This window comes from Lynx canadensis, chromosome E1, assembly GCF_007474595.2.
Source record: "Lynx canadensis isolate LIC74 chromosome E1, mLynCan4.pri.v2, whole genome shotgun sequence".
Classification (NCBI taxonomy): domain Eukaryota; kingdom Metazoa; phylum Chordata; class Mammalia; order Carnivora; family Felidae; genus Lynx; species Lynx canadensis.
The window spans coordinates 18,322,224-18,335,402 of record NC_044316.2 but is presented as its reverse complement, the minus strand read 5'-3'; the positions used below and the strand labels follow the sequence as shown (position 1 = coordinate 18,335,402).

Sequence of the window (13,179 nt, the reverse complement as noted above, 5' to 3'; positions counted from 1 at the left end):
TTTAGCCTCTCCGAGCCTCAGTAACCCCACCAGTAAAATAGAGACAACAGCATCCCATTCATGGGATTACTGTGAAGATAACATTATCACTCATTTGGAAATTCATTTATTTCAGAAATATTTATCATTGAACACCTACCATGTACCAGGCACCCTTCCAGGTGTTAGGGATCTACGGCTGAACAAGAAAGGCAAGATCCCCATTCTCAAAGAGCTTATAGACTACAGTCTAGACTCTAGATGATACACAAGTAAACAGACAAATAAACAGAAAAACAAAAGGAAGGTGATGTGGTAGATGGAGGGTGAGGGTATCTGCTCTTGATAGAGTGTTCAGGATAGGCTTCTCAGAGGGGGTGACATTCTGGAAATATCTCATTGTCAAGAAGAAATGAATCCTTTAACTTTCTGAGGAAAAGGCATGTCAGGCAGAGGGAACAGCAAATGCAAAGGCCCTGAGGTGGGATTGACTTCAGTATATTCAAGAGACAAAAAGAAGAGTATATAGCTCAATGCCTGCCACATAGTGAGTCCCAAATATATGGAGGTATTTTTGTGATTATGAGAGCTGCCCAGAGCCGGGACTGCTCCAGAAGTCACCATAGCCCTATACTTTCACCACATTAGATGAGGGCCAGCTAAGAGAGTTGGCAGGAAGCAAGAGGCCTGGGCTGCTCAGTGTGAGGATATTAGAGACTTTTGGGGTCCTTCTCCCAAGGTCACTGCTTCCCAAGTTCTTAGGGCCCCATCCATCTAAGCCTCTGCTTCTCCCTCATTATCAACATATCCTCATAAATCTGAGGCCCAAGACCCAAGTCCATGGTTGCTTCACAAGCGCTGACGAGGCATGACTTGAAAGCCAGCCCTTCTGGACACCAGCTGCTGCTGGCTGGGCTTTAGGAGAGCGGGAGGGGGGCCTGAGGATTGGGATCTCCCTAAGGAAAAGAATGGAGCATACATGTTAACATACACCCTCAGCACCCATAACATACACCCTGCTTACTTGGGATGTTCCATGGGCACCTCGAGCACGAGGTCAGGCGGGATTTCAAAGAGCTCAGGGTCTCCGCCATCAGCCTGCAGGACCAGAGGCACCACATCAAAGCGGCCGTACTTGGGCTTCCAGCCCAGGTCGATGCACAGCTGGGGGCAAGACAGGCCCGGTGAGTCTATACACCCAGACCCCTCGGCCCCTCTGGCTCCACTCTGTCGGCCACCAAGGCTGGATCCCGTACCTGGGTGAACTCCACGCTGGCAGGGTCCCCCAGGATGGTGCCATCAGGCATCTGGTAGCCAGCATACCGGATGAGCTGAGCGTTCCAGATCCGGAAGTCATGCTTCCCATCACTCCGCTGGGGGAACACGGTGATGGCCGACCTTCCCAAGACAAAGACAGCGCCATTTACCCCTCGGCTTTGGTAGGGGCTCCCAGCCAGCCTCCACAGTGCCCCCCCTGCCTCCTGTCTTCCCACTCCCCAGGGCTCTGTACCTGACCTAGTCAAACCAAACTCCTCTCCCTGCCTCTGTGCAACCTGCCCCCTTCCTGACATACCCTCTCCCTTGTTCTCCTCCCACCTCTGCCCCTTCCTTCAAGATCGATACAGGGACCACGCCTCCGGGGAGCATTCCCCATCCCTCAGGCAGGGTTAGCTCTCCCAGCCTCCTCCCTGGCTGCATGTCATTTCTCTTGCAGTCTAGTTAGTTGGATGTTTGTCTAGTACCAGGGACAGTGGGCTGGAGCAGTGTCCTAGGTCTTGGTCACCTCTGCATTGCCCCCACCCCACTGCCACGTCTAGTCGTGGGTTGGGTCCCCATTATGTGGGCGCTGAGTGTTTGCTGAACAGAAAAATGAATGAATGGCCGAATGAACCATCCAGTCCTAGTGGCCTTGACCTCTTTGGTTGGGAATAGGAAAAGGTAAGGGCAGGAGGGGCTACTGATGAAGAGTGATTCTCCTGGCTCTAAGAAAAACGACACACTAGAGCCTTCAGCTGCAAAGCCAACCTCTCAGCCCTTCTAAAAAGTGGAAAGCCTGACCAAGCAGTGAAGAAGTGGCTGCTTAAAGATCCCCCCATCCCTTCCAAATGGTTTCAAGTCAGAAGGAAACCAAGGTCATGGGCTGGTGAGGGGAGCTAAGCTCATGGAGGCTACTCTCACTACTGGGGCTCGACAAAGAAGCCTGAGTCTTTCTCCTTTCTCTATCTCCCTGGTTTCTCCTGGAGCCAGAGATACCTCCCCTAAACCCATCTGTGTCCTTTGGCTCAGACTCGGGGTGGGGGGGTAGGGTGGGCCCTAGCCATACCCCTGGGAAAGGTGCACCCACCTGATGTTGCCATTGTTGGTAGCATAACGCACGTGTCTGCAGATGTGCTCGAACATTTCCTGGGCAGTGGAACAGCTCCGGGCATCGAAGACCTGCACACAGCCCACCCAGCCCACACCATCAAAGACTGTGAGGACAGAGGCCTCGGGGTTGATCAGAAGCTAAGTTAATGAGGGAAGGGGGGAATGGTCCAAAACCCCCACCATCCAAACCCCAAACGGAGGAGAATGTTCTCCTCTCTGCATTGACACTTCCCGTCTCAGGGCTGCCCCAACCTGAGGAGCCCAGGCAACCCCTCTTGGAAGACACCATCAAAACCCTATCACAGCCCTAGCCTAGTGCCTTGATAACATCAGCACATTTCATTAAGTTTTATTTAATTTTGAGATAGAGACAGAGAGCAATGAGTGGGGGAGGGCCAGAGAGAAAGGGAGAAAGAGAGAATCCCAAGCAGGTTCTGCATTGTCAGCACAGAGCCCGACATGGGGCTCGATCCCATGAACCCTGAGATCCTGAGCTGAAATCAAGAGTCGGACGCTTAACCAACGGACCCACCAGGTGCCCCAACATCAGCCCATTTTTCACAGGGCTCTCAGCACATTTTATTTCAGCCAGCGTTGGTTTCACCGGTATTTCTCATCAATTTCTCTGTCCAAGCACTTCCTATATTATCCAGCAATAAACGATCCCCCCACGTAAACATGCCTATGAGGCTAGGATAAAGAAAATGTTTTCTAGGAGCCAAGGATTCAAACAGTCGAGGTTGACAACCTCTGTTGTGGCACCAGGGCCTCAACAGTAATAAGAACAAGGTCATTGGTTTTATGTCTGTGTGAGAAAAGGCCAGCTAGAAATCCTGTGCTGAAACCACATTCTAGACTTCGAGGGGGAAGCCCTACGAGTCCCCATCTCACGGTCACAAACGTGAAGAGAAAACCAGAGTGGGGAGTCTCGGGCACAGCTCCTCCCGGCTGTTCGGAGCCACCTGCTGGGGGCCTGCCTGCCACCCAGGTCCTCTCCCGCTCAGGTCTAAGGACGCCCACCTGTAGGTTGGACCACTGGATCCTCCCGATGCAGCGGGGGGCGTTGCGCCAAGCCTGCTTGGTGGCGAAGATGAGCTCATCTCCCGTCAGCTGATAGGTTCCTGTTGTTTCTATCTCCTTTGTTACTGCTTCCACCCTGGCCAGATGTTCCTCTATTTTTGCCCTGGGGGACAGGAAGACATCAGGAAGATCAACAATGAGATGGCCTTAGATGGAGACTAATTCCAGCCACAGAAGCAGGAACTGAACTAGGACACCAGGAGGGCAAGATGGCCCTCACAGAGGCTGTCCCCTCAGGGCCAGTTTCACAAGTCTGCGACACCGGCCCCCAGCTTGGAAGGGCCCCCTGCTTGGCTTAATGCTCTGCTGTCACGGTCTTGAAATTCTCAGTCAGCTTGAACAGGGAGCCCACGTTTTCATTTCTCCCCTGGGTCCTGCCAGTTACGTGGCTGGTCCTGATTCTGTGGGCACCCTAGTTGTTTCCAGGCGCTTTTTCTCCAATTACATTCACCTCAACTTGGCAAGCATCAGCCAGGAGTGCAAAATCCTTCTCAGATGCCTGCAACACCCGGGGAAGTACTCACCAAGCCACAGCCACACCCTGCCTCTTGGCCACCATCCTGTGACCAGGAGAGGAGCAGCCCGTGCGACGGCAGCTCCCGTGTGCCGAGTACTCATTATGAGCAGGGCACTGGGCAAAGCCACTCACAGCTGGGGTCTCACCGAGTCTCTGGGGGAAGCATTTTTGTGTCCATTTTGTAGCGTGGGGTAGGAAGGCTCTAGTGGGTTAAGTAGCAGCCCAGAAACGCAAGTGTGATAAACAGCAAAGTCAGGACTCAGAAGCAGGTTGCCCTGATGCCAAGCCCAGGCCCTTAACCTTCCACCCTCCACCCTAGGGGGGAATTGCAAGTGCAAAGCGCTGAGGGCCTGCCCACGCTTCCCTGGACCGCACTGGGCTCTCAGGACTCAGCCTGCAGGGCCCCAGGGCCTACTCAGGGAGGAGCCCTCCACAGCCCGGTCCAACAGCACAGGCTCCTTACAGTGTGTCGTTTCTCAACCCCCCGCACTGTTCAGCCAGCAATTCCAGGAGAGATTTCCAAACTGTTCCTTCCCTCCCCTCCCAGGCTGCAAAAATATCCCCCAGGGAGGGATTCAGTCAGAAAGGCTTTGAAACACGCACACATACACACAGCAACCTTGAGATTTCCAATCAACACCAAAGACTATTTGAAATGGCACCAAACAAAGCTATTTAAGGAATGAACTGCTGATTAAGGACAGTGGACAACTCAGAACAAAATGGCCTTTCTGTGGATGAAGACTGTCTTGACAACTCTTGCTTGATTAAAGAAAAAAAGCTCAAAGGCAAAACATTTGGGGCTCTTTATCTTCAAGGATACTCCTGGCATTAAGGACCTGCTGGGTGAGGTTAAGGCCGCCACACTGGAAGCCCTCCCTCCCCAGCAAAGCATCTAGCGAGACTCGTAGTACATCCAAGCACGGAAACAGTACCAATCTTGAGGACACCCATGCCTGGAGCACCCTGCGTGGTGTTACTATGGGACTATGTAAGAAAGGATGATTTTTTCACATTTTTGTCTGATCCCCTTCAAGTTTCATATTCTATCACCGTTTTCATACAGTCCCATTTCTGAGGCACTCCAGATGCTACGATGCCTATTCGTCCTGAAAAAAAGAGTCTAGCTTTTGGCATAAGCCAACGGATTTGAACAGAACATTCAGCAAGTTACCATTTCTAACTATACTCCTTCATTCACAAGCAAGACCTAACTCGCCAGCTGTCTGTGCCTCTGGCTGCACAGACGTTGGGACCTTCAAGGTCAAAGACCTGGAGGCTACAACATAGGTTAAAAGCAGAGGCTCTGATGCCAAGCTGCCTGGGTTGAAACCCCAGCTGCGGGACCCCCGAACATCTGACTTCAAGCAAATTATTTCACCCAGGGGCTTCAGTTTCCTTGTCTGTAGAATGGGGAGGGTAATAATGATACTTATTTCATAGAGTTGTGGTGAGCATTACTTACAAGGCACTTATGCAAGGCCCAGAACATACTTAGTGCTCAGTAAATGTTAGTGTTGAGACCGTGGTCCGATGAGGCCCATCAGGAGAATTCCCAGACTCTGAAAGGCTCATTACTCATTGACAGAGCTGACAGCCCAAGGATCTTGAGCCTCCTGGTCACAAAGCACTTCTACAGAGGTGTGGTTACACGGCACACACAGCAGGCAACCCCCAACAGATTTCTCAATCCAGTTATTAGAATAGCCGGAGGAGCTTCTAAAGAACACAGACGTCTTCCTCCTCCGCACTTCCTGAGATCCTGATGCCCTTGGCCCAGCGTACCCTGGCATCAGTACTTTGCAAAGTCCTCAGGTGACTCGATGCACAGCCAGGGTTGAGGATCAGAGACCCCGGAAAGTAAGGGCCCTTTGCATAAACTCAAGGCCCCCTCCAGCTCAGACATTGTAGGGTCATAGTAGAGGGGACATGGCATCACCAGGAACCACTCTTTCCACCATGGGGGCCCCAGGAGCACTTCTAGGACTCACTTCATGCAGTAAAGTGCCGCGTGACGTATACCATAAAAGCCACACTCCCCTCCCAGCCCATAAAACAGCAAGTGCCTTCCCTCAGTCATTCTTGTCTTACGACCCCTTTGTGTATTTCATTTTAAAGTTGTAAGTGGGCCTAAGTTGATAATCGTATATTTCATGAGACCCAGGAATACAGAGTTCAGTGCGAAGAGCATGACTAGCTCTCTCCAGGTCAAATGGCATGGACTCCAGCTGGGACTGGGCTTCCCTGTTCACACCCGCTGGAGGTAGGCTGGACCAGGTGGTCTCGAAAGTCCTTTCTATCCGAGACACTTCATAATGAAAGGGAACTTGGCACAAACTTACTTGAAGGCTCGCAACAGTCTTCTGAGCCAGGTTCTAATCTCACCCCACTTTTACCGATGAGAAAGTTGACTCACAGAGAGGGTAAACAGATTTCCCAAGGGTACAGGACTGGTTGGCTACTGGTGCAGCCAGGATTCAAATCCAAACGGGTACACTCCGTCACTTTCCTACACCTATGCTTTCAACCACTACTGCTATGTGTCTTTTTCTTTCTTTCTTTTTTTTTACGTTTATTTATTTTTGAGAGACAGAGAGACAGAGTGCCAGCAGGGGAGGGGCAAAGAGAGAGGGAAACACAGAATCCGAAGTAGGCTCCAGGTTCTGAGCTGTCAGCGCAGGGCCCGATGCGGGGCTCAAACCCATGAACCGCAAGATCATGACCTGAGACGAAGTCGGACGCTTAACCGACTGAGCCACGCAGACGCCCCAACTATGTGTCTTTTTCTTATGATTATGAGAACCTACTCTGGGGTCTTTCCCCTTGGAGAACTATCCTTTAGCCCCGGGCTCACTGTGAATCTGGGAAGGAAAAGGGCCTGGGTCAGAGGGAAATGATTAGAGACGGAGGAGCTCAGGGGAAGGGGGAGGCAGCAACCCTGCCCAAGTGAGACTTACTCTTTGAAGGAGCTGTAATACTGGTTGACAAATTCGATAGCTTGAGGTAGAAGCTCGTCTGGGGGGGTAGGCTTGTCCCTGGGTCCTCTGGTCAAACTTTTGGGGTTCATGATGGCTCCCAGACAAGACTTAGACCTGCAAGCAAGATCCTGGAAAGAGAGAAGCAGGTGGTAAGGGGGCTGCTTGGCCCCTTGGGAAGGTGTTGACACAAGTCCTCCTCCAGGGCCATCTCTCCTGGCCATTTCCTTCCACTCCAGCTGCTCCAGCTCCTTGCTGCCCCTCTCCACCCCGGTGGCACCTCCTCCTTGGGGCCCACCAAGCTTTCTCCCCACTCACATCTCCTTTCCTCTACTGGCTCACCCAAGTGGGTGTGAGCTGGGTTATTCCCACCACCTCGGGCTCAGTCTCTGGCTCTGCTCCCCAGCCAGACTCAGACTTGGCAAAGTCAACAGCTCGATCCCTGGGACATGTCAACTACCTTCTCATTTAAAGAGGCTGATATGGTTCCTGGGTACACACTATTAGTATTCAGCCAAAATGAATTGCAAGGAGAGGATATAAATCCTAAAGTCAGAGGATGGCACAGAAAAAATACTGGAAAGAAGTACACCTAAATGTTAACTGTGGTAATTTCTGGAAGGTATGGAAAATCATTCTGTTTTCATGGTCTTGGAATTTTCAATTCTTTTCCACTTTACAATCAGAGTGCGTTCTTTTTTTTTTTTTTTAATAATGTTTATTTTGGGGGCACCTGGTGGCTCAGTCAGTTAAGCGTCCGGCTTTGGCTCAAGTCATGATCTCACGGTTCATGAGTTCAAGCCCTGCGTCGGACTCTGTGCTGATGGCTCGGTGCCTGGAGCCTGCTTCAGATTCTGGGTCTCCCTCTCTATCTGTTCCTCTCCCGCTTGCACTCTTCTCGCACTCTCTCTCTCTCTCTCAAAAATAAATAAAGATTAAAAAAATGTTTTTTTAATTAAAAAAATAATGCTTATTTTTGAGAGAGAGTGAGCATGTGATCTGGGGAGGGGCAGAGAGAGAAAGGGACAGAGGATCAGAAGCAGGCTCTGTGATGTCAGAAGAGCCCGATGCGGGGCTCAAACTCACGAACCATGAGATCATGACCTGAGCCAAAGTCCGACACTTAACCAACTGAGCCACCCAGGCACTCCCAGAATGCATTCTATAGTTAGAACAAGACACTTAGCAGAAGAAGCCTTAAAGACACTTACTCCCAACTACTCACTAGATGCTTGAACCCCTCTCCAATCTCCCTATCAAATAGCACTTGAATCCTTCCAGTGACAGGGATCTCACTATTTCCTGATGTAGTTCAGTTCAGTTTTGGACAGTTCTATTAGAAAATTCTCCCTGATTAAAAAAAAAGAGAGAGAGAGCAAGAAAAAAGAAAGAAAGGTCCCCAATACTGCATTGTCTCTCTAAGAAAGATTGAGTTTCTTTCTGTAATCATTGATCTCACCTTCAGATTACCCATTACGGGGATTAATAGGGAGCGGGCATTGTTTACTTCTTCTGTTATTTGTGAAGAACACTGGTTTCTGTTCCCAGCACCCTGTGCCCAAGCAGATGACTGTCTGGTTTGCCCAGGAGGATGTCCATTTGAGCTAATAAGGGCCCTAACGGCTTCACAAGCTTGGGACAAGGGTCGTTCTCCCTGAGCCCCAGACCTCTCACCCCTTTGGCCTTGTGGTGAAGTGTGTCTTGGAAAGTCATCCCACTGCCCCAGTTTTTGATCCTCACGTGCCGTGGGCAGGCCGACGGGGGCATATCCAGCTTCCCCAGGGATTCTGGAACTGTCTAAGGGGGGAAAACACCAAGGATTTACAAACGCCTTCACTCCAGGACCCCACAGGTCTCCCCTGAGCCCTACTCTGGCTTGGAGCGGGGAACCATGATTGGGGACACAGGTCAGGATGTCGGTCTGTGTCCCTCCTCCTTTCCCAGCAGCTTGGCCACCTGGGTCAGTGCCTGCTAAGAGCTCCAGGTGCCTGGGCCACTGGCCAGGCTTCTCTCCTCACCCAGGACCCTGCCAAACTCTCCCTCAGAGGAACTGCAACAGGAGGGATTAAGGTTAGCTGTAAGGGAGACTACAGTCACAGCCAATACTGCAGAGAACAGAAATCTCAGCACAAGGAAGAATGGACCACTGCCTCCCGTGCAGGCATTTAAGACTATGGAAACCATCTCCTCTCCTACCTCTCGCCCATTTCTCTGCCCACCTCTCTGGAACGCTGAGGTCCAAAGCTCTTAGGAAAGATGGAACCTGTGGGCTAGAGGCTGGGCGCTGGGACTGAGGCTCAGCTGCTGAGCTTGCTTTATGTTGGGGTGTCCTACCCCTGGCTCCATGAACGGCCTCCTCTCATCCGTGCCTGTCAGCCCGCACAGGCAAATCATCTGGGGGCCATAGCATCACAGGGGCCACTACTCCCGCTCTCCCAAGGCCCTTCCTCACCCCCACCCGTGCCCCTGGGGGTCCCCATGCACTGCCCAGGCCCTAGCCTCCACCAGGCTGCTCCTCCTGCATCTGCCTACGCGAGGGAGGAAGGGGGCTTCCCACACCCGTATGACTCACTGACCTTTACTGTCCCCGTGAGGGACTGGGGGGGCTCATTCCGGTGTTTGCTGAGGCTGTGACACTTGGGGTCATCCTGTGTCACTAGACTGCAAAAGAAAATAGTCATCATGAGGTAAAGCATCTCAGGACAAAGAGGGATCTTGGAGTCCCCTCTGCCAACCCCTCATTTGATGGAGGGGGAACCGAGGCCCAGACGGTAGGAGTGAATGTCACAGCCGCCGATCGAGAAGGATGTGTGTATGTGGTGGGGAAGGCAGCCAGACAGACAGACCCAATCTCCCCACCAACACCACCCTCCCTCCTCCTCTTCTTTTCTTGCCTCCCCCCACCCACCCACCACAAAGCCAAAAAAACAAGAGAGGAGCCGAGTCAAAGCTAGCCGCCCAAATGACCCACAGAAGCTCTGGGAAGATGCCCCTCCCAAAGCCAGGTACAAATATAGTCATCCTATGAGTGCACAGAGAATGGCTCCTTCAGGCCCGCCCTCCCAGGCCAGCAGCACTGCCCACTACCCACTTGTTTAAGCTTTTTTGTTTCAAGCCCTTGATATATCTTGGTTTTGTTATTTATCCTAAATTTGTATTAGGGGAAATGTGAAGCATATGCAAGTAGAAGGGATGATATAATAAATCCCCATGGGCCCTTCGCCCAGATTCAGCCCCACTTCAGTAAGTATCACGCCATGGCCAATCTTGTTTGAACTCTATTCTCCCAGCCTCTGCTATCATTTCAAAGCAAATATGGGACATCACGTCATTCATAAATATCTCAGTAAATGTATCTGGAAGTCAAGGACTCTTAAAAAATATATTGCTTATATTTATTTTAAAACAGGAGATGTAAAGAACTTTGCCTGTCCTTTGAAGAGGAAAAAGCCCTAACAGTCTGAAATCACTCAGAAACCACTGCCCCGGGGCACCTGGGTGGCTCAGTCGGTTAAACGCCTGACTCTTGATTTCGGCTCAGGTCATGATCTCATGGTTTGTGAGATGGAGCCCCGAGTCCGGTTCTGCACTGACAGCATGGAGCCTGCCTGGGATTCTCTCTCTCTGCCCCTCCCCCGCTTGCGTGCTCTCTCTCAAAATAAATAAATAAACTTAAGGGGAAAAAAAAGGCAAAGAAACCACTGCCTCTGGTTTGGGATTTCAGGTTCGCTTTTCTGGCGAATGCTACAGAGAAAAGAAAGCCTGTGACCTCCCCAGGCCGCTTACAGGTGAGTACCCCCCAACAGTCATACCCCACACATGCCTCCTCCTGGGACGAATCACACTATAGGGGGGTTTCAGTATGAAAGCTGTGTTCCACGTTCTTCTGGGTATTTTCTGGGGCGGGCATGTGTGTGCACACACATCCAAGGGGAAAGGAAGTTAGAAAGTATTTCAAAGGTCTCTCATTTTCCACTTTATACGTATTTGTAATGTTGGCATGTGAAGAATGAGCATGTATTACTTTAGTTATTGGGAAAAGTAATGACTATATATTTAAATTAACATTATATGATCAACTACATACATTATATAGTAGTTACCTGATTTATAACTATAAAGAGACGGTATCCTTTTACGAGAACATAAATACGTATCAGGAAGCAACTTCTATCTAAATCAAGTGACCCAACAGGCTTTCCGTGCGACCTGCTATCATCACTCCCCTGATGAGGACTGGCGGGCCCCACCAGAAAAAAAGCCAGAATAGGGTAATCTGTGCATTCGGAACAGGTGAGCCATGGCTGAACAATCTTCAGAGGGCTCCTTAAATCGGAAGAGTTTTTAGGCTGGGGTTCTCAGTGAGGCAATGACTTACTGCTCTTAATCTTTCGCGGTCACCTCTAACTCCAACCTCCACCCTGCTTGTTCTTGCTTCCTGTCACTTACTTGTGGCCATAGGACTGGAGGATTTGAGAAGTCACGTTTAGATGGAAAAACAATGTCTTTGTACACTGCACAGAACTACTGCCACCAAATATGAAAAACCACCTGAAAATCTACTATACAGATGGTCCAGATGACCTCATTGCCTATGGTTGGATAATTGGGTTGTGTCCAGTTTCTAGACTATTATAAATAATGCCTCACACTACTCTATACATGGTCTGATGGTGATGGTGATGATGATGATGATGATGATGATGATGTGTGTGTGTGTGTGTGTGTGTGTGTGTGTGTGTGTACAAGCACAAAAAAACACCTAGGGGAAATGCCAGTAATAACAGTGACGACAGTCTCACTGAGATGATGACACTCTCAATTTTCCTTTATAGGCTTCTGCATTTTCCAACTTTTACTGTGTGACCATCAATTCCTTCATAAATTAGGAATCCTTTTATTTTAATTTGAAAGACGAATAAGCAAAGCTAGGCACAGGTACCTAGCTACCTTCTGCCCCAGGTAGCTAGCTAATTTCTTTGGGCTAGCTGCTGGGAGCCAGGGTGGCCATAAGTCAGGTGAGCATACTAAGGATCTGGATACTTATTGCCAAATTACTACATAGTCCATCCAGACACTCCTGCAATTTGGCTAAACCCACAGCTATGCTCAGTACCGTCTGGTCCTTCATGGGAGCAGCGGACCCTTGAAGAGCCTGCCGTCAGAAGGAGTGCTGGAGTGTGGTGCTTAGACCTGGACCTATCCACAAGCGCCGGGGTGACTGCGGATGGCTGAGGTCAGAGCAGCAGTTTGTGGCTTGTTTGGGGTAACGGGGGTCATGATTTCCCTTGCAGTTACCACTCCTGCCCACCGCCCACCGCTGCACGCATGGGGGTGGGGGGTGGGCGGCGGCGAAGGGACGCTCTGGGAAACGGGTCTGATTTGTAAAACAAGAACCTCTTTGCTCTCTTAATCATATCCGTCCTAGTGTGCAGCAGCCCCAGCGCCGAAACATCTACAAAGGTCCCAAGCGCGGAAACATCCACAATTCTGACTCCAGCCCGCATAGACGCCTCTCGTGGGTGCACGCGGGGCTTCTGTGGGTCATCCACGGCTACTAAACCGCAACCTCTTTTGTGTTCTCAACGAGAAAACCACTTTACATCCTCGTCGGCATCCTACGGAGCCAACGTCCCAACCCTCAAACTCCCAACCCTCAAACTCTCACGGAAAACCGAGGCTGTGAGCGGGCCGGGGCCGCGCCCGGGCTCGAGCCGAGTCCCGGTGCGGAGCCGCCCGCCACCCTCCCAGGGCGGACCCGGCCCGGCGGGGGGGTACCTGGCTCGGCGGGGACCGAAGGCGGGCTGCGGCCGCAGGATCCTGCGGAGGAGCCGGCAGAGCCGGGGCCGGGCGGCCTCACACGCGGCGCCCAGCCCCTCGCGCATGGCCCCGGCGCGGGCGCAGCTCGGAGGGCGCCCCGCTTCGCCCCGGCCCCTTTATGGCCACGACCCCGCAGCCCCCGCCCTGGGGCGGAGCAAGCCGGAGGCCGGCCCAGCCCGTGTTTCGCCCCGCGCCGGGCCAGAGGCCCGGGCGGGGGTCGCGGGCGCCTCCGTTCTTGGTTCTCCAGCCGTGGCCCCGGGCTACCTACACCCACCCGGCGTCCGCAGGGAAGTCGGCCTTCTGCTGGACGCCACTGGACTTTCTTCGGGCCAGGAGCCTGGACATGCATGGCCGGCCTCGGGTTGGTTTATTCCTCATGAAACAGTGTATGTTATCGTAACGATTCCCACCATCTGGCGCTTTATGGTTTAGAAAGCAAAC

At 51.7% G+C, this 13,179-nt stretch overlaps 1 protein-coding gene across 1 annotated transcript in view; it reads right to left on the bottom strand.

The window, feature by feature from the left end:
• Positions 1-9,567, bottom strand: part of NOS2 (nitric oxide synthase 2) — a 29,667-nt gene extending 20,100 nt beyond the window's left edge. The window contains 7 exon segments of the mRNA XM_030295130.2: positions 1,004-1,143; positions 1,236-1,377; positions 2,324-2,415; positions 3,367-3,529; positions 6,901-7,049; positions 8,593-8,715; positions 9,495-9,567. Of these exon segments, the coding sequence (XP_030150990.2) occupies positions 1,004-1,143; positions 1,236-1,377; positions 2,324-2,415; positions 3,367-3,529; positions 6,901-7,049; positions 8,593-8,685 (779 nt within the window). The 5' untranslated portion in view covers positions 8,686-8,715; positions 9,495-9,567.
• Positions 9,568-13,179: the final 3,612 nt, after the last annotated feature.